The following is an 18120-nucleotide window of genomic DNA, read 5'->3' on the forward strand; positions in this document are numbered from 1 at the left end:
AAGAAAGAAAAAGAAAACCCAAACAGCGTCGTGTCTGCAGACTGTTCTGAAAACGCAGGCGGCAAGCCAACCAAGTTCGCGGCCTTGCGCGTGTGGTGTTTGGTGTGCCGGGCGTAACTCGGATTTGAATTTGAATCCGATTCCAACCGGGGCCGCTCCGGCGTATATTTCCATGCCGAATCGCGTCGATCGATCCATCCATCAGCTCATCACCCACCTCCCCTCCTCCCTCGATCCACCGCTGCCATCTTCCTTGCCTCCATCAACCGAAGCGTGTAGTCCTTCCGTCGAGCTCGCGCGACGGCGATGGCCGCGCGCAAGCGACCTGCTGCTGCCGTCCTCGGCGCCGGCCACGCCACCACGACGCGCTGCAAGAGGAACCGCATCAACAACATCCGGAGCAGCGCGGACTACGAGGAGAAGACATGCCTCGGCGAGGGCGGCTTCGGCTGCGTCCTCCGGGCGCGCCACCGCGCCACCGGCAAGATCGTCGCCATCAAGTACCTCAACTGGGAGGACGGGTCCACGGAGGCGCCCGACCCCGCCGAGCTTCTGCGGGAGGCCGGATTCCTCGAGGCCTGCGACGGGAACCCGTACGTCGTCGGCTTCGAGGGCCTGGTGCGCGACCCTGATAACGGCGCCTACGGCCTCGTCATGGAGTACGTCGCCGCGCCGACCCTCCATGAGTTCCTGTGGAATAGGTGCCGCGGCGGCGGCCCGCCGCTCCCGGAGTCCACGGTGCGCGCCATCATGTGGAAGCTCTTCACCGGTGCCAAGAAGATGCACGACCGCCACGTCGTCCACCGCGACATCAAGCCGGCCAACATCCTCCTCGGCCAAGACGGGGAACTGGTCAAAATCTGCGACTTTGGGCTGGCGATCTCCTTGTCCGAGCTGCCGCCGTACACCCAGGCCGGCACGGCGTTCTACTTGGCGCCCGAAATGCTGCTGGGGAAGAAAGACTACGACGTGCTCGTCGACACGTGGTCTCTTGGGTGCGTCATGGCCGAGATGCTCACCGGCAAGACGCTGTTCCTCGGCGATGATGATGATGACGATGATGATGACGACGACACAAACAATGAGATCATCCAACTCTGGAGCATCTTCCGCTTGCTCGGGACGCCGGACGACAGGACGTGGCCGGAGTTCACATCGTTGCCGCACACCGCCAAGGCCCTACGACTCCTACCGCCGGGGCACAAGGAGAACAAGCTGCGGGAACTGTTCCCTCGAGAGAAGCTCTCCGACGAAGGATTCCAGTTGCTGCAAGGCCTCCTCACCTGCAACCCCGACAAGCGACTGACGGCGGCCGCGGCGCTCAAACACCGATGGTTTGCTGCTCCTCGTCCTGCCACTGCCGCGGCAAAGGGCGGCGCTTTGCCGTTGACGGTAAAGAAGGCACCAAGGATCAAGTTCATCCCGCCGGCCATGCCACAGAAGAATCTACTCAAAATTCCCGTCGCCGTCGCTGTGTGGAACGCAGCACAACAAGTGTAATTGAACTCTCCAAATGTATCTGTGATTGGATGATCCATCTATGTAAATGCTTCGATGACCATCAAGCAGAATTAGATCCTTTGGCGCCTTGATCGCCGGATCGCCCATTAGTGTTGTGTTGGCCTGTTTCTCTGAATTGCATGTGTCATTCTGCACACATTCAGAGAATCAGAGGTGTGTAATTCTGACGTAGTGTTGTTTACAGTGAGTTATAGTGCACAATATGTGCGGTTTTTCCAAAATCTGTAGTATAAATGCTCTAAACAACAGAAATCTGGAGTGATGGATGTACCGATGGTTAAAAATGTCCTGCTGGTGCAGATTTCATCAGAACTTCAAGATTTGATATATAATGGTATTAGTAGTCTAGTACAGCAATTGGACTTGTTCATGTAGTTCAGTGTATGTGTTTCCACCGTCTTTTTCATGTGCAAATTTCTTTACTGTGAAATACTAGATAGGAAAAGAAACTATGTCATGTATTTTCTTTTAAGTTAGCTACACATTTTTTTTGGAAAAGAAGTTAGCTACACATGGTATAGTATGGTACCCGTCGGATCTTCGACACATCGAGCTGTGGAAGAAGACCTGCAGGGAGAATGAAGCAAATTCAAGAGCTTAGTGGACACTTTAATTCCATTCAGTTTAGTCATGTCCCTGTTTGGAACTGGTGTTGTTGCCTAACTGATCTCTCCCAGCCAAGCAGGCTTATCCTATCCCCTCACTGTTTGATGCATTATTTAGCTGCTTAAGAAGCTTCGTTTCCCCAAAGTAAAAATTCATAGGAAGGTCTCTTGGGCGTTGCTGGTCCTAATTGATGATTTAGGTCCAACCTGATGCTGAGTTATCTGTTTGAAGATCTTCTAAACCCTACATCTTTCCAATTCATCGCAATTTGTTCGACATATAAATTATCTTATATAGACAAAATTTGAACATTCAGATTGATTTGGTGGATGTACAAGATTCGAAGGTTGCTCTAGGGCTTCAGTCTAGATGGGACATCCTACAACCCAAAAGCTCAGTGCTCTCTCTCTTTCGATCTCCTGAAGAAACTTCTATTGTCTTAGTTGCTTTTTGCTTGTAGCATTGATTGTGGTTTTTGCTTCCGCCTTCCTGTGGTTGCACATTGTTTATCCCAAGACATGCTGGTAGCCGTTCAAAATATGTCGCCTTTTTGGTTTTTGATCCTCTCTGTGGTTTACTTTGTTGTCTGTACTCCCCATCCATGTGTTTCTTTTAGTCTGGTTGGCCTGCTGGGCTTGTTCTTTGCATTATACTCCCTCCATCCCAAAAATAAGTGTCTTAATGTTAGTACAACTTGTACTAAAGTTACTTCCTCCTTCCATCTGTATAGGGCCTAATGCGTTTTTTAAGACCGCCTTTGACTATTCATAAAATTAATAGTACATAAGATGTATAATGTGAAAATTATATCCTTGGAAGCTCCTTTCACATACGAATTTGATGGTATACTTTGTGTAACTTGCATGTCATATGTTATTGCTCTAACATTTGGTCAAAGTTAGCCTCGAAAAACGCATTAGGCCTTATATAGATAGAAGAAGGGAGTAGTACAAAGTTGAGACACTTATTTTGGGATGGAGGGGGTATGTTGGAATTGGTGTGCCCTGTATAGAGTTAGGTCAGTGTCTGGTCTGCTCCCAATGCAAAAATTGAGGCGTGACTGGACTGTTTGGATATATTCTCCTCCTATCTGATTTCTCCATGTGAGCAGTTTGGTTTCTGTTCTAAGTATGATTTGGATTTTTGGTTCTCCAGCATTTGAGTGTAGGCTTGCCTGGACTACTTTTTGGTTCAATAAATAGAATGGTGCAGAGCTCTAGGAGATTCTTCATGATTCGATCTTGTCAAACTCCTCTCTGTTAACTTTATTCCAAACATTGTTCTTTCTTGTCAGTAATTCTTAGTTCTATGAGTGTTCGCATGTTTTCGATGTTGAACAGCTTTTTCCAAAATGGTTTGGTCTTCTGTTCTTTGCAGGTGTACTTGACAATTTTACAAAAGAAATCTGATGTCATGCTGCGTGAAAATCTGTTTGGAGACGTTCTGATTTCACATTTTCTATTTCGTTAGTTAGAAAACCAATTGCCTGAGCTGTTAATTCTGAGTATTCAAACTGATCCGCGGAGGTAAAGCTAAAGGCTTGTTTGGGGGTTTTGTTCTGGATAGAGGAGTCTTCTACAACCACAAAAACTAATACCTATACTCCATCCTTGTTTCGACTCAATTGTCCAGTTCTAATTATGGTCTGAATTTCCTTGAAGAAACTTTGAAGTATGCCGATTATATCTGGGTTGTTCATTGATTTGGAAGATTATAAAGTTGGTGTGGGGACTTGGTGAAGCTAATGGATCGTCTGCTTCCCTGATGATTTTGACTTCTGATTAATCCTGAAGCATATTACTTGATTTTGGTCTTTGTGGCAGCTTTCAGTTTGAACTTGCATTCAACACTTCTACTTCGGTACAACCCCTTAAACACATTAACGGATGAGATCTCTCTATATCTTTTCATAATAAATGATAGAATGGTCTTTTTAGAAAAATACGCCGTTTCGCTGACACAATGGCCCGGTCCATTGGCGGATGTTGTACGCCCGTACGACTTGTTCACGCCAATAAAATATGTCTCAAAAAGAATAATGCAAGATGAGGATTCGAATACACAAGCTCATGCTACAAAGAGCAAGCTGATAACCACTACAGCTAAGAAGCGCTTGTGCCTACTTAGGCAGCGCTAGTAGGCAGCGCCAGATAGTTAACAATAAGAGGTAGTGTAGAAAACAAATTTGCAATACAAGTTGGTCATAGAAGCTGATAACACGCGAAGGTTTTTTGAAAACACGAACAAAATTGTAAGAATATAAGGTACTGTAGCGAGTATTTATGTACAACATAAACATTATTGAAGTTTGAACATTTTTCAAAACCATGAAACATTTTTGAAAATGTGAACAAAGTTTGAAAATAGGTAGGTACTTTAGAGAACTTTATTTTAAAAATAAAAAAAATTAGAAGTGTTAATCATTTTTTTTAAATGCGAACATTTTTCAAGCATAAACATTTATGAAACAATGGGAGCTTTTTTTGAATTTTGAATTTTTTTGGAACAAGAACATAAATTTAAAGTTCTGAATATTCTTTTCGAAATGCGAACAAAATTTTGGAATCATGAACATTTTTTTGGAATTCTGAACATTTTTAGAAAATATAGATATATGAAAAGAAATAAAACAGAAAAAATAAACTTGAAAAAAGGAATTAATGAAACATAAAAACGAAAAACCTGAAAAAGGAAACGAAAATATTGAAAATAAAAAAACGAAACCAGTAAAAACCCTCTAGAAGGTTCCGAAAACCAGATATTATAGTGAATTCGTGATCTTGTAATTGTGCAATGTCGTCGCCTAGTTGGGCAAGCCCTGTGCGTTTTTTTTCTGTTTCTGTTTTTTCTCTTTTTGGAACTTTATTATTATTATTGAAACCTGTTCACAATTTTGAAATATTTTTTGGAGTACCAAAAGAAATATTTTTGTTTTCAAATATTGTTTAAAATGTTTGGAAATTTCAAAAAATGTTCCCGTTTTCAAAAAAAGTGCTCCCATATTTAAGAAATATTTCTGTATCAAAAAAAGTTGACAATTGTTTTTTAAAAAGTATGTGGTTTGCAATTTGTGTTTAACATCAATTTATTGGAATTTGTTAACAATTTTGGAAATAGTGTTCAATTTTAAATTCTGAAATTAATAAAAAAAATCAAGAAATGGTTAGGACATAATAACATGTTCAAGTTCATTGAAAATGGCGGAAATTACAAATAACATAAGCATTCAAATTAGGAAAAACTACATGTTCACCAATGCACCTGTCTGGCCTAGTCTAGCACACTCATCTTAACTTGTGGTTTCTCGGACTGTCAATAAATGACCTCAACTTCTTGCAGCAGCATGGCACAGACATATGAGATATCCATGCTAGGTTTGAATGACTTCTGACATCATTTGCACTATGAACATGCCCATTCTTAAAATGAGCACAACTGTTGCAAGGAGGTGGACATGACCATGTTAGCCATTCATGCCAGGTTTAAAAGATTTTTGACACCCTATGCAAGTTATGACACGTCCAACCATTTATCGGTCTTTTTACCGAGAAAATTCCATAAAATGAAAAAATGTCAAGAAACTCAAACAACTTGGCATGGTGCCTTGAATTGGTTGTATAAGCTCATGTAGAAAAATGGGATCATTTGACTGATGCCGGAAAAACACGTGCTCTCACACGAAGCCGCTTCTAGCTTACAAGGACACCCAACGTTGAACATGGTATTTTTCTGGACATCCTTTAATGACCCTAACTTTTTCCACCAGGTGGGGATGCCCATGGTAGGTTTGAACAAATTTCGACACCATATGTAAGTTGTGTCATGTTCGACCCTTTATCAGACTTTTTTCACCGAGAAAAATCCAGAAAATGCAAAACTTGTCAAAAACCCAGACAATTTGGCATGGTGCCTTGAATTGGTTATATAAGGCCACAAAAAAAATTAGGACCATTTCAAAGATGTTGAGAAACAACACACTATCAGACGGTGCTTTCTTGCCTACCCGGACACCCTTCATTGTACATGGTCTAGTTTTGGACATTCTGTGAAATGACCCCAAATTTTCCAAGCAGATGGGAAAATTTTCAAAAAAATGTTTATGTGTTAAAAAATTGATCAAAGAATCTATTTATATTCGGTAGTTAAAATATGTTCACAATTTTTAGTGAAACGTTTGAAATTTTGTATGTGTTGTTTCAAATGTGCCGCTACTGTATTTTCAATAAAACCTTCGCGCTTGATTCAGAACACAAACAATTGATAGGTTGAGTGGCTAGCACCAAATCATCTAGGGAGTTGTACCGAAGCGGGACTCTTGTAGTTTGGAGTTAGTAGTGTGCGCATCTGATTCTTCCAACTGTCCTGAAGCATCTTACTTGGTTTCTGTTGTGTGCCATCCTACTGTTTCTGTTATATATGCTTCAACTTGCATGTGGTTTGGATGGAATATGATCTCATCTTTTGCTCCGAATCAAGAAAATGCTAAAAGTAATTTGGAAAAATGTCATGGTAAAATTTCAGATGGCTTTTCTCACCCGGAGACGTCGTCCGCTGCACTGCACAAGGAACCTCCGAGCAAATGGATAATATGACACACTTTTCCTGGGACATTGATCTCATGTACTTCTTTCTTTTAGTTTGATTAGATGACACATATTTGATTGACAGCTGGATTAAATGACACAAACCAAATTTTTCTCTCCTTTTCTAGGTATGAGCCAAGACGTCATATTTTGTAGGACGATTTTGCCCGTCGTTTCACTCACCTGCCGGCTCGATCGTTCCTGGTAGAGAACACGCCTCGATCAGTACATGCATGCAGAGGCTCCATGCATGCACGCGTACATATGGTAGCTCTACGTATGGAGCGAGGTGATCCTGCTGCATGCTTCCCGGCGCCTTACCTCGGTGTGGCTCCTTCCCAGCGCCTTAGGGCATCTCCAGTCGCGTCCCTAAAAAGACCACCCAAGCGTTTTTTCGTTCGCCGACGCCAAAAAATGGGTCCAGTCATGTCCTTAAAATCCTAGTTTTCGCCGGCTCGGGTCGAAATTGCCGCCGGCGGACCCAACCCGAACCCGGCGTGCTGGGGGTTGCTCGGGGGCGCCGGGCAAATCGTTTTTGGCGCGAAGAGCCGCGGGCCCGCCGCGTCAGCGACTCTACTCTCTTCTCGCCCCCTCGTCGTCCTCATTGCCTCTTTTCCCGCGGCGAATCAATGCCAAAGCTGCCGCGCGCTGCCGCGCCGGTCAGCCTCCATTGATGCCTCACGGGCGGCGCAGTGAAGGCTGGGCGACGCGTCCCTCGGCCGCCACGCAATCACGCCACGCGTAACGCGCCGGCCAACTCTACCGCGCGGCGTCTCCGCCTATAAAAGCCGACTGCAAGCGCGCCGGAGAGACTCCCCGATCATCCACCGACGACACACTCATTTCTCCCCCTTTCCTCCTCTCGCCGTCACCAGTTGAGAAAGTATGGCCGAGCGTTTCCCAGGCGACGGCACGGCGGCGAACGGATTCGGGCGTCGTCATCTGCACGAGGACGAGGCTCGCCTCCTTTTCGAGGCCGAGTACCCGGTCCCGCCGGACATGCGGGTGCCCGGGGCGTGGAGGATCAGCGCCGGCGGCGTGCCGGTGCCCCCGGTACCCACCGGCGCGGCGCGGCGTGCGGAGATCGCACGCATCCGCTTGTCCCTGCCGCGTGCGGTGAGGGAGGGGCCCCGGTACGTCCTCGATAGCCCAATCTGAAAGTCGTACTTCCGCCGCCGGCACGACGAGCAGCTCGAGGCCACCAACGGCGTCGTGCCCTCCGGCAGGTTCAACGCCGCCGGCCGGCGTCGGTGGTGGGGCGTGCCCGGGCGCACGTTGGAGTCCGTCCTCGAGTACATCGAGGGCGGCAACACGCCGCGCCTCGAGTATCCCGCTCCCCCGTCCTTCTCACGCCGCCGGGGAAGCTCCTGGACGCCGAGGCGCATGGAGACCGGGGTGTCCTCCTCCTCGTTCGGCGGCTCTCCCTGCCTCCACCTCCGCCCCGTCAAGCCGGAGCCCCAGGACAAGCCTGTCAGCGCGCGTACCCGCAGCCCCGGCGCCCTCGTCGAGCCCAAGGTGGAGTCCAGCCTTCCCCCGGAGTACGAGGAGATAGCCCGGCGCGACTTCTCCGACGAGGACGCCATGCGGTGGTCGCGTGACGACTACCTGCGCGAGGAGATGATCCGGCAGCGCCGGGCCCTGGAGGAGATCGCCGCCCGCAAACGTGGGCGCGAGGACGAGGACGGCGTCGTCGTCCTCGATAGCGACGACGACGACACCCCCGGACCGTCCAACCCGCCGCGCCAACCGAGGGAGGGATGCAGCAGGGACGGCGGAGGCGTAGGCGGGGGCGACGACGATGACGACGGTGACTACACGCGGTTCTACAGCCTCCTCGGCATGTAGAACCGCGTGGGCGGGCGGCGAGGCGGGCGGCGAGGGAGACGGCGGGGGGTAGCCCGCGGTAGTTTTTTTTTCTTTTTTTTTGTAAAATATGTTTAAATTTGAACGAACTTGCCCGTGTTTGCGTTGTGTTTGCGCCGAATTTGAACAATTTAAAAACCCGTAGGGGGCCGCGACTGGGGGGCATCATGCCCCCAGTGCGCGGTTTAGCGTCGGTGCGCCCACAGGGGGCGATTTTTTGCCCCTCCTGGGGGGCCAACGGCTGGAGATGCCTTTAGAGCATCTCCAGCCACGCCCCCAACAGGCCCCCCAGGCCACTTTTTCGGCGCCGGCGCCGAAAAAACGGCCTAGTCGCGCCCCCAGGACGCCGAAAATCGCCGGTTCAGACCTTTTTTCCGCCCGACAGTCATAGGCCGAACCCGGCACGCTGGGGAGCAGTTGGGGGCTCCGACGCTAGGGAAAAGCACGCCTGGCCCACACCGACAGGGGAAAAGTCAAGGTTTTCTCCCCCGACTCGCCTCGCACCCCCCGCGCCCTCGGCCACCACTAGCTATATCCCGGCGACGGCCGCCGCCCTACTCCGCTAGATAGCCATTCCCCGCCGGAAAATAGCAGCGCTTCGCCGCGGCAGCCCCTCCCACAGCAGCTGGGCGTTTCCGGCCGCGGAGGCGCGGTTTAGCGGCGGGTACACGCCCACCGAGCGCAAGGTGTTCGGCGTTTTGCCTGTCTCGGTGATGGACTCGGATGACGAGGAAGAGCTCGCCGCGCTGCTGGAGGAGGAAGCCGCGGCCGACGTCCAGGAAGAAGAGCATCTCATGGTGCTCGCCGCCCTCGCCCAGCTGCTGGCGAGCAATGAAAAGCCGCGGCGAGGTGGCTCGGCGCCGGGGCGGGTGAAAGCAAAGAACCGGCATCGTCTCGAAGGCTACTGCATGCTCTACTCCGACTACTTCGCCGATGCTCCACTTCATGGCGAGAAAACATTTCGGCGCCGTTATCGGATGAGCCGAAAGCTCTTCCTCAGGATTGTGAATTCCATCCGGGAGTTCGACAACTACTTCAAGTGCAAGATGGATTGCACTGGCGCTCTTGGATTCACCTCCATCCAGAAGTGCACGACAGCGATGAGGATGCTTGCATATGGAGCTCCCAGTGATTCACTCGACGACTATAGGCGCATGGCCGAGTCCATCAGCATAGAGTGTTTCTACAAGTTCTGTCGGGCAGTGGTGGCAGTGTTTGGGCCACAATACTTGAGAACACCCAATGCGGAAGACACTGCTCGGATCCTAGCCCAGAATGCAGCAAGAGGATTTCCTGGGATGCTTGGAAGCATCGACTGCATGCATTGGAAATGGAAGAATTGCCCATTTGGTTGGCAGGGGATGTACAAAGGCGCCAAAGGCGGTTGTAGTGTGGTGCTTGAGGCGGTAGCCACACAGGACCTCTGGATTTGGCACTCCTTCTTTGGTATGCCAGGAACTCACAATGACATCAACGTGCTGCAGTGCTCTCCTGTTTTTGCCAAGCTCGTTGAGGGCCATTCTCCTCCGGTGAACTTCGAGATCAATGGGCACCAATACAACAAGGGGTACTACCTAGCAGATGGCATCTATCCGAGATGGTCGACATTTGTGAAGACGATCTCAAACCCTGCGGCAGGAGGCAAGAACGCCTGGTTTGCGAAAGTTCAGGAGGCTTGCAGGAAGGATGTCGAGCGGGCATTTGGTGTGCTCCAATCTCGATTCGCTGTTGTTCGGTACCCCGCTCAGACCTGGTCCAAAGATCAAATGTGGGAGATTATGACTTGCTGTGTCATCTTGCACAACATGATCAATGAGAGCGAGCAAGAAGACCCAGTGTTTGACACTGAACCATACTACAGGCAGGGTCCTCTAGCCAAAGTTGATCACCATCTACCGGCAACTTGGACTGCCTATCTCAGTATGCGTCAGGAGATCCGAGACCCACAGGTGCATCATCAACTGCAGAAAGATCTGTTTGAGCACCTATGGAGGCTCAAGGGGGACGCCGTGTGATGAAATACGAGTTTTTATTTGTTGAACTATATAATTTGTATTGAACTATTTTGTTGAAGTATTGATTTTTCTGTGATGAAATATGTGATAAGAAATAATTGTTTTGATAATTGAACGCCGAGACATGGCGAAACCACACCGAATATGGGCCTATTCTCGCCCATATGGGCCCTTTATTTGCCGAAATTGGGCTGCAAAGTGGGCCAATTTCAGCGCCTGTGAGCGAGCTGGAGACGACGACTGGGCGCAAAATCGCCCTCCCAGGACACATAAAAATGGCCCCCTGGCGCTGAAATTGGGGGGGCCAATGGCTGGAGATGCCCTTACGTCGCTGTGTCCTTCCCGTCGCCGGCACGGCCGCGTCGCCGGAGCGTGTCATCGCTGATAGCTTTGTAGGTATTCGATGTTGTTGTACGAGTAGCTTTGTAGACTGTAGGTCTTCTCTGCTAGCTTATTGATGTTGGCTGGAGCCTTCCGTAGCTGCTCGCTGCTGTTGTTTGGAGCATGAATATATGTACAGTTTTGTTAAAAATTGGCATCATTTTCACCAAATTTTGACATAATCTCTCTTTATTTTTGTACCATTTTCACATGACACAAGAATATATATGTGAATCCACAAAATCAGTAGAATAAGGTGCATATGTACCCCATAGACTTGACAATTCATAAATTTCCAATTTTTTTTTCAGACAATGCTCCAATTCAGAAGCTACTAACCCTTCCGGAGCTGCCCCTTCTGGCTCCATCACCACAATCAGTGCATTCTACTTGTCGTGAACCCTGCCCACTATCTCTCCTCCACCATAATCACCATGATCTAGGGTTCCTGTACGCCTCAACTTCCTGGTTGCACAAATGAGACAGTTAGAGAAAGAGAGAGAGAGGGAGAGGGAGAGAGAGAGGGGGAGGGAGAGAGAGAGAGGAAGAGGGAGAAGGAGGGAGAGAGAGAGATGCTATTCCACATGTGAGTCCATGGACGAGGCGTCAGGGAGGAACGGCTGAAGCGTTGCCGGATGAGAAAAACAGACAGGAGGCGGCGAGCCGGTGGAGGAAAATGTGAAGGTTGCCAGTTTGGGGAAGAGGCACGGCGGGGCGGTGCTGGGCACTGGCGGCGCGGTGGGAGGAAGCAGGAGCGGCGGGGCGGTGCTGAGCAGGACCGGCGGCGCAGCGGCTCTCTTCTGTGCTTGTTTCGCTCGCTCTTCCAAGAACGTTCGGTTGAACCAGTGATCGAGCCAGGCATGTGAAACGACCAGGGGGAAAATCGTCTTACAAAATATGACGTGCTGGCCCATACCTAGAGAAGGAAAGAAAAACTTGATTTGTGTCATTTAATCCAGCTGTCAATCAAATCTGTGTCATCTAATCAAATTAAAAGAAAGATGTGTCATGAGATCAAAGTCTCAGAAAAAGTGCGTCATATTATCCATTTGCTCGGGAACCTCCACCTCTCATGTAGGGGCTCGCCGTTGTACTTTTGAAACTCCATTCCTATGAATAAACGACAGTGCTCCGTCGGCTCTTACAAAAAAAAGGTTTAATTCTTGAGCTCGACTAACTTGGTTCTCTTAGGAGCACTACAAGCAAACATAGAGTAACTGCCTTGCCAATCCCATGAATAAAGTCCATCACAGCGTTGAAGACCAGTTTAAGTGTTGGAATTTTGACATTTCTGTAGTCCACTGTAGACCCAATCAATAGAACTGTTGAAGAGTATGCTCGTCCACCGCTGATACCGGACCATCACTGGCACGTTGATACTGGACCAAACGACTTGGCAAGCCAATCTAGCTAATTTCAGTGGGCACATCTGTCCCGTCCCGCCGGAAGTTTCCAACCCAACGCGGCACCGCATCACCGGCCAGTCCACCGGTCCACTGCCACTGGTCACGGTCTCCGTGAAAACCACGGCGGCGCCCCTGACTTGCCGTGCAGCAGCGGCAGGGCCCGTACCTTCCTCCGCTCCTTCCGCCCTCCCTATCCCGTCCCACCCACGCCCGCCCTATCCAAGTACCGGATCCAGCCCGCCCGCGGCACGGGGAAGCCACCAAACCGGGGCGGGGAAAGAGACGAAAAGCAAGGCGACGAGCGCCAACCCTTCCTCGCATCACGCAGGCCAAGCCACGCCACACGCGCGCCTGATCCGTAGGGATCCGGCAGCCGCCCGGCCATGACGAGCGCCTCCGAGCTCTTCACCGCCCGCCGCGCCCCCCGCCCCCCCCCCACCCGCCCCCCCCCCCCCCCCCCGCCCCCCCCCCCCCCCCCCGCCGCCGCCCCCCCCCCCCCCCCCCCCCCGCTCCCCCCCCCCCGCCCCCCCCCCCCCCCCCCCCCCGCCCCCCCCCCCCCCCCCCCCCCCCCCCCCCTCCCCCCCCCCCCCCCCCCCCCCCCCCCCCCCCCCCCCCCCCCCCCCCCCCCCCCCCCCCCCCCCCCCCCCCCCCCACCCCCCACCCCCCCCCCCCCCCCCCCCCCCCCCCCCCCCCCCCCCCCCGCCCCCCCCCCCCCCCCCCCGCCCGCCTGGGCGCGATTGCAGTTCCCGTGACTTGCTTGGTTAGATCAAGGCGTTTCGGGTGTCGTCCCGTGAAATTTGTGGGAGGATTAGGGTTACCAATTCGTCCCGTAGCGCGATCATCGGTTGATCGTGTTGATTAGCCTGGCTTGATAGCTCCCGAAATGGGTAGCGATCATTCCAAAACGGGAAACGATATGGGCCCGCGTCGTTGTAATTTTTGTGCTGTAGTTAGATCGAAACGATATGGATAGCTCATAGATTTCTGAGGGGACCAGGGTTATTAATTCGGCTTCCTGCCCAATTAATTTTCTTGTGCGTTTGGAATGTTGGCTACACAACAGAATTTGTAGATTGCCATCGAAAAAGTTAAAGCAAGTCAGCTTCAGGGAGAGAAGCGAAACTCGACTAAATCTTACTCTCTCCGTCCGGAAATACTTGTCATCAAAATGGATAAAAGGAGATGTATCTAGACGTATTTTAGTTCTAGATGCTTACCTTTTTATCCATTTTGATGACAAGTATTCTCGGACGGAGGGAGTACTAGTTAAACAAAGCATTGCACCTAACCATCATGGTTATTGAGCAAAACCAAAAGGTAAATAACAGCCTTAGGCTCTTGAACTACAACTGCTTGTTCCATCTCTTTGAGATACTGAAGAAACTGCCATTGCTTCAATCTTCTGGCCAAACATATGGTTTGAGATATGTGTAGATGAAACTTCAGCTTTGTACCAAACTGGTTCATGCTGCAACTTGGTCTTCTTGCCATTTTGATGCACTAACTTCAGTTTATTGTCTTGCTTATCTTCTAATTGAGTGGCAGTGTTCCTGCCTGGTTCCACAAAGAGAGAAGAAAACGTTGGATTGAGAAGTCATGGCTTTAGCTTTCATGTGCATTTTCATGTTGTTTGTGATCATATATTATCATCAAATGATTTTTTTGGTCATTTCTGTTGTCTACAGGACCGTATCTTATCATACATAGACAATAGCAACATTGGGGATTCTGCAGCTACAAGGAACCGACTTGACAGGCTGATGTTCAGAACAAATGAGCGGCTTCCCGGTGCCGTACTGCAAGCTCAGGCACGTGTTCTGGAGAGACTGAGAGGCGTTTCTATCGGATCATCTACCTCCAGGCCATCCATCACATTGGATGAATTTTCAGCTACGGATGTGTTTAGAATCATTGACTTCGGAAGCAGAGAAGCCCCATACGAGGCTAATTGGCCTGGCTCATCATCTGTCCAGCCAAGCAGCGGGTCGGATGAAGAGAGCTTGGAGAACACATCCATCAGTTCAACTACTTCCAACAGGTCACCTGGACTGAGCAAGTCTGCCTTTCTTCGGCTACAGATAGAGATCTTTGAGGCTAAGAAAGATGACAACAGGGAGGCATCGCCGGAATGCTCGATTTGTCTCGATGGTTTCTACGACAGAGACGAGCTGATAAGGCTGCGCTGCGGACACAGGTTCCACTCGACTTGCTTGGAGCCATGGGTGCGGAAATGCGCAGATTGCCCATACTGTCGAACAAACATAAGGTCCCGGCCCCGATGACAGACCCTCGGTCCAGAACTGCAACATTGAGTAGGGGGTATGACCTTATGACTTCATAGTAAGATGTGTTGTTGTAATCCACTGTTTTGTGCATATCTGTTGCACCGGTCCTGCTACGGCATCATCTCTTAGATTCAGTTTATGTATCTGAATATCTTTGTGTGGATGAAGAGGCTGATAGAATATACTGCAGCAAGCACTGTTTTATGCATATCTGAGGTATCTGTTTTGTCGAGAGATGTTATGTACCTCCATAGGAAATGCTTTACATACTTTTACCAACAAATCTTGAGGCTAGAGCTTGGTTGACTGAGATCTGCTTAGCATTAGCAAGTACATTTACGTGTCATTTTGAGTGCCCTATTTCTCCAAAACTCTTCTGTGACTGGAGTTTCCCCTTTTTTGGTGGCAACTCATGAGTGGGACCCAGCTGGCAGTGGCATGCTGTGAAGGGGGGTATATCTTCTCTATCTGAATTGCCACCCCTTAAGGCCTTGTTCGGTTGCCGTGGTTAGATTCCACGAGTGGTTTCTAACCTCCTAGGGATTGGGTGATCCCCTACTTGTCATCCAACCCCCGCTGTTCCTCATCCACATGAATCTCTACGACCATCCTGTTCGGTTACTCCCTTTTTATATTCTTTGTAAGCGCATCAGGTCAGATCGGGAGGAGATGGGAAAGAAGAGGGGGAGAGGAGAAGGAGAAGAGGCTTACCGGATGGGAGAGAAGGGAGGGGTGGGGAAGTATGCCGCCATCGTCCCCTCCGGATGGCTGCGTCGCCGGCGCCGGCGCTGAATCGCGCGCGCGCGAGAGAGAGATCGGGGACCCGGGGAGAGAGAGCTCGAACTTTTTCTTCTCGCATACCGCTTCGTCCGTCGTGGGAGGGATTGGTTCCTCGGGTAGAGGGACGAGGATTATATCCGGGGTAGTTCCACCTGGTTTGGGAGGGATTGGGCGGGGGTGTAGCCCCGACCGTGTTTAACCGAACACACTTATAAAGCAGGCCGGGGTCGAATCCCGGTCGGGCCGAAACCACGGGTTCGGCGGGGATTGGGCGCCAATCCCGGCGGGGGAGGGGCTAACCGAACAAGGCCTAACCGAAAATTGCTTTTGGAGGCCTCCATTTGCAATTTTCAAAATTCATATTTCTACGTTTCAAAAAATTCTAGGAATACAGATATACATGGAGGCATAACGTACATGTGTGTAATTTTCAGGACAAAATACGTCGAAATGAGGGTTGTGCAAAAAAAAAACACTGGGGATTGTCAGCACATGATACTATTCATCCTCAAAGACCATGAGTTTGTTTTTTCTGTACAGATAGCATTTCAAGGTATTTCATTCTGAATTTTTACACACACACACATACACATTTCATCCTTGTATACCTGCATTTTTTTCTTCTGATTTTTTGGAACCGGAAAGGTTAAATTTTTCAAAAATTCCGGGCTCCATGGAGTCCGGTCACCAAAACACCCCACTGCCCCTTGACATATTTCTCTCAACATGCAAGCATGTCACCTCATCATGTAGGAAAACGGCTCACCTCAACATGCAGAACAATTTTCATTCCACTATGTTCTTCATAATAAGACACAACAAATCTTTGTATTTTCTGTTTCATTGAAATATATTGCAGAACATTGCGCAACAACCTGCAGAGTATCATCTAGTGTGGTGGGGATATTACTATTAAGTATAAACCGGCCATGAGGGGCCGGGTTATGTTCACAAGGAGTTAGTCATGTTTGAAGCCCATGAAGATAAAAGGGATGGCGCTTTACGGAGGAGATCTAACATGAAGGCCCAGGGCCAAAGGCGATTAGGGCCCGTAGATGTAAACCGTCATATGATATGTAACTTATGTTGTAAGGCAAGGAAAAGTAGAAACCGAGCCGGGCACGTTTATGAACCGGCCTCGGGATTTTGTAAACCGCCGGGCGTCAACCTGTGTATATAAAGGGACGACCCGGCGGCGGTTTAGGGACAACGGACAACCACTCGAAAGCCAGGCAAAGCGGATTCGCTCCCTGGTCATCGAAACCCTAGCAATTCCATCACAACTGGATTAGGCTTTCACCTTCACCGTAAGTGGCCGAACCAGTATAAACTCTTGCGTCCCTTGTACGCTTTAACCCCTTTAAGCTAACCCGTAGCGATGGCACCACGACTAAGTCCTTTCACGAGGACATCTGCCGTGAGAAAGCCATGACAGTTGGCGCCCACCGTGGGGCCATCGCACGATGGTTTCGAGTTCTTGAAGGGCAACTTCGAAGGACTCAAGGGATACGCTGTGGGCCGGATGACTAAGAGTCGTCGCGGCAAGCTCTACATCGATGATGCAGGATGGAGCCCCGAGGCCGGCTCAATTGAGTACGGGTACCGGGTCCCCTTTGGCGGAATTCACGTCTTCATCGACAAGATCGTGAACCGGGCCCTGAGCCGGACATCTGCACCGACATCATCGAGACGGCTCAGCGTGCTGATACGTCCATTTTGCATCATGCTTTTATATCGATATTTATTGCATTATGGGTTGTTATTACACATTATGTCACAATACTTATGCATATTCTCTCTTATTTTACAAGGTTTACATAAAAGGCACTAGGATTCTGGCTGGAAAAGGAGAAAATATTAGAGACCTATTCTGCACAGCTCCAAAAGTCCTGAAACTTCACGGAAGACGTTTCCAGAATATATAAAAAATACTCAGCGGAAGAAACTCACCAGGGGCCACACCCTGCCCACGAGGGTGGGGGGCGCGCCTAGGGGGGTAGGGCGCGCCCCCTACCTCGTGGGCCCTCTAGTGGCCCTCCGGTGGCCATCTTCTGCTATATGACGTCTTTCAATGGGAGAAAAATAATAAGCCTTCTTCTCGGACGAAACTCGGCCGCCACGAGGCGAAACCTTGGCGGAACCAATCTAGGGCTCTGGTGGAGCTGTTCTGCCGGGGAAACTTCCCTCCCGGAAGGGGAAAACATCGCCATCGTCATCACCAACGCTCCTCTCATCGGGAGAGGGCAATCTCCATCAACATCTTCATCAGCACCATCTCCTCTCAAAACCCTAGTTCATCTCTTGTATCCAATTCTTGTCTCCAAGTCCGGGATTGGTGCTAGTAGGTTGCTAGTAGTGTTAATTACTCCTTGTAGTTGATGCTAGTTGGTTTAATTGGTGGAAAATCATATGTTCAGATCCTATATGCATATTAATACCCCTCTGATTATGAACATGTTTATGCTTTGTGAGTAGTTACTTTTGTTCCTGAGGACATGGGAGAAGTATTGCTATTAGTAGTCATGTGAATTTGGTATTCGTTCGATATTTTGATGAGATGTATGTTGTCTCTCCTCTAGTGGTGTTATGTGAACGTCGACTACATGACACTTCACCATTGTTTGGGCCTAGAGGAAGGCATTGGGGAGTAATAAGTAGATGATGGGTTGCTAGAGTGATA

At 49.6% G+C, this 18120-nt stretch overlaps 2 protein-coding genes across 2 annotated transcripts; both read left to right on the forward strand.

The window, feature by feature from the left end:
- Positions 1-306: 306 nt before the first annotated feature.
- LOC125554087 (putative cyclin-dependent kinase F-2) lies at positions 307-1504 on the forward strand. The gene is made up of 2 exons (XM_048717694.1): positions 307-1443; positions 1478-1504. Exons 1-2 carry the CDS (start codon positions 307-309, stop codon positions 1502-1504), a joined length of 1164 nt encoding a protein of 387 aa, XP_048573651.1.
- An 11596-nt stretch (positions 1505-13100) lies between these two features.
- On the forward strand, positions 13101-14868 carry LOC125552563 (probable E3 ubiquitin-protein ligase RHY1A). The gene has a single exon (XM_048716163.1). The coding sequence runs from the start codon at positions 14136-14138 to the stop codon at positions 14655-14657; it is 522 nt and encodes a 173-aa protein (XP_048572120.1). The 5' UTR covers positions 13101-14135; the 3' UTR covers positions 14658-14868.
- The last annotated feature ends 3252 nt before the right edge of the window (positions 14869-18120 follow it).

Source organism: Triticum urartu, chromosome 4 (genome assembly GCF_003073215.2).
Source record: "Triticum urartu cultivar G1812 chromosome 4, Tu2.1, whole genome shotgun sequence".
Classification (NCBI taxonomy): domain Eukaryota; kingdom Viridiplantae; phylum Streptophyta; class Magnoliopsida; order Poales; family Poaceae; genus Triticum; species Triticum urartu.

Excerpts from the sequence above, each read along its gene's own strand:
- LOC125552563 (XM_048716163.1), top strand. The coding sequence starts at position 14,136 with ATGTTCAGAACAAATGAGCGGCTTCCCGGTGCCGTACTGCAAGCTCAG.
- LOC125554087 (XM_048717694.1), top strand. The coding sequence starts at position 307 with ATGGCCGCGCGCAAGCGACCTGCTGCTGCCGTCCTCGGCGCCGGCCAC. Across the intron at positions 1,444-1,477 it reads CGCCGGCCATGCCACAGAAG|GGAACGCAGCACAACAAGTG; the intron begins AATCTACTCAAA and ends CCGTCGCTGTGT.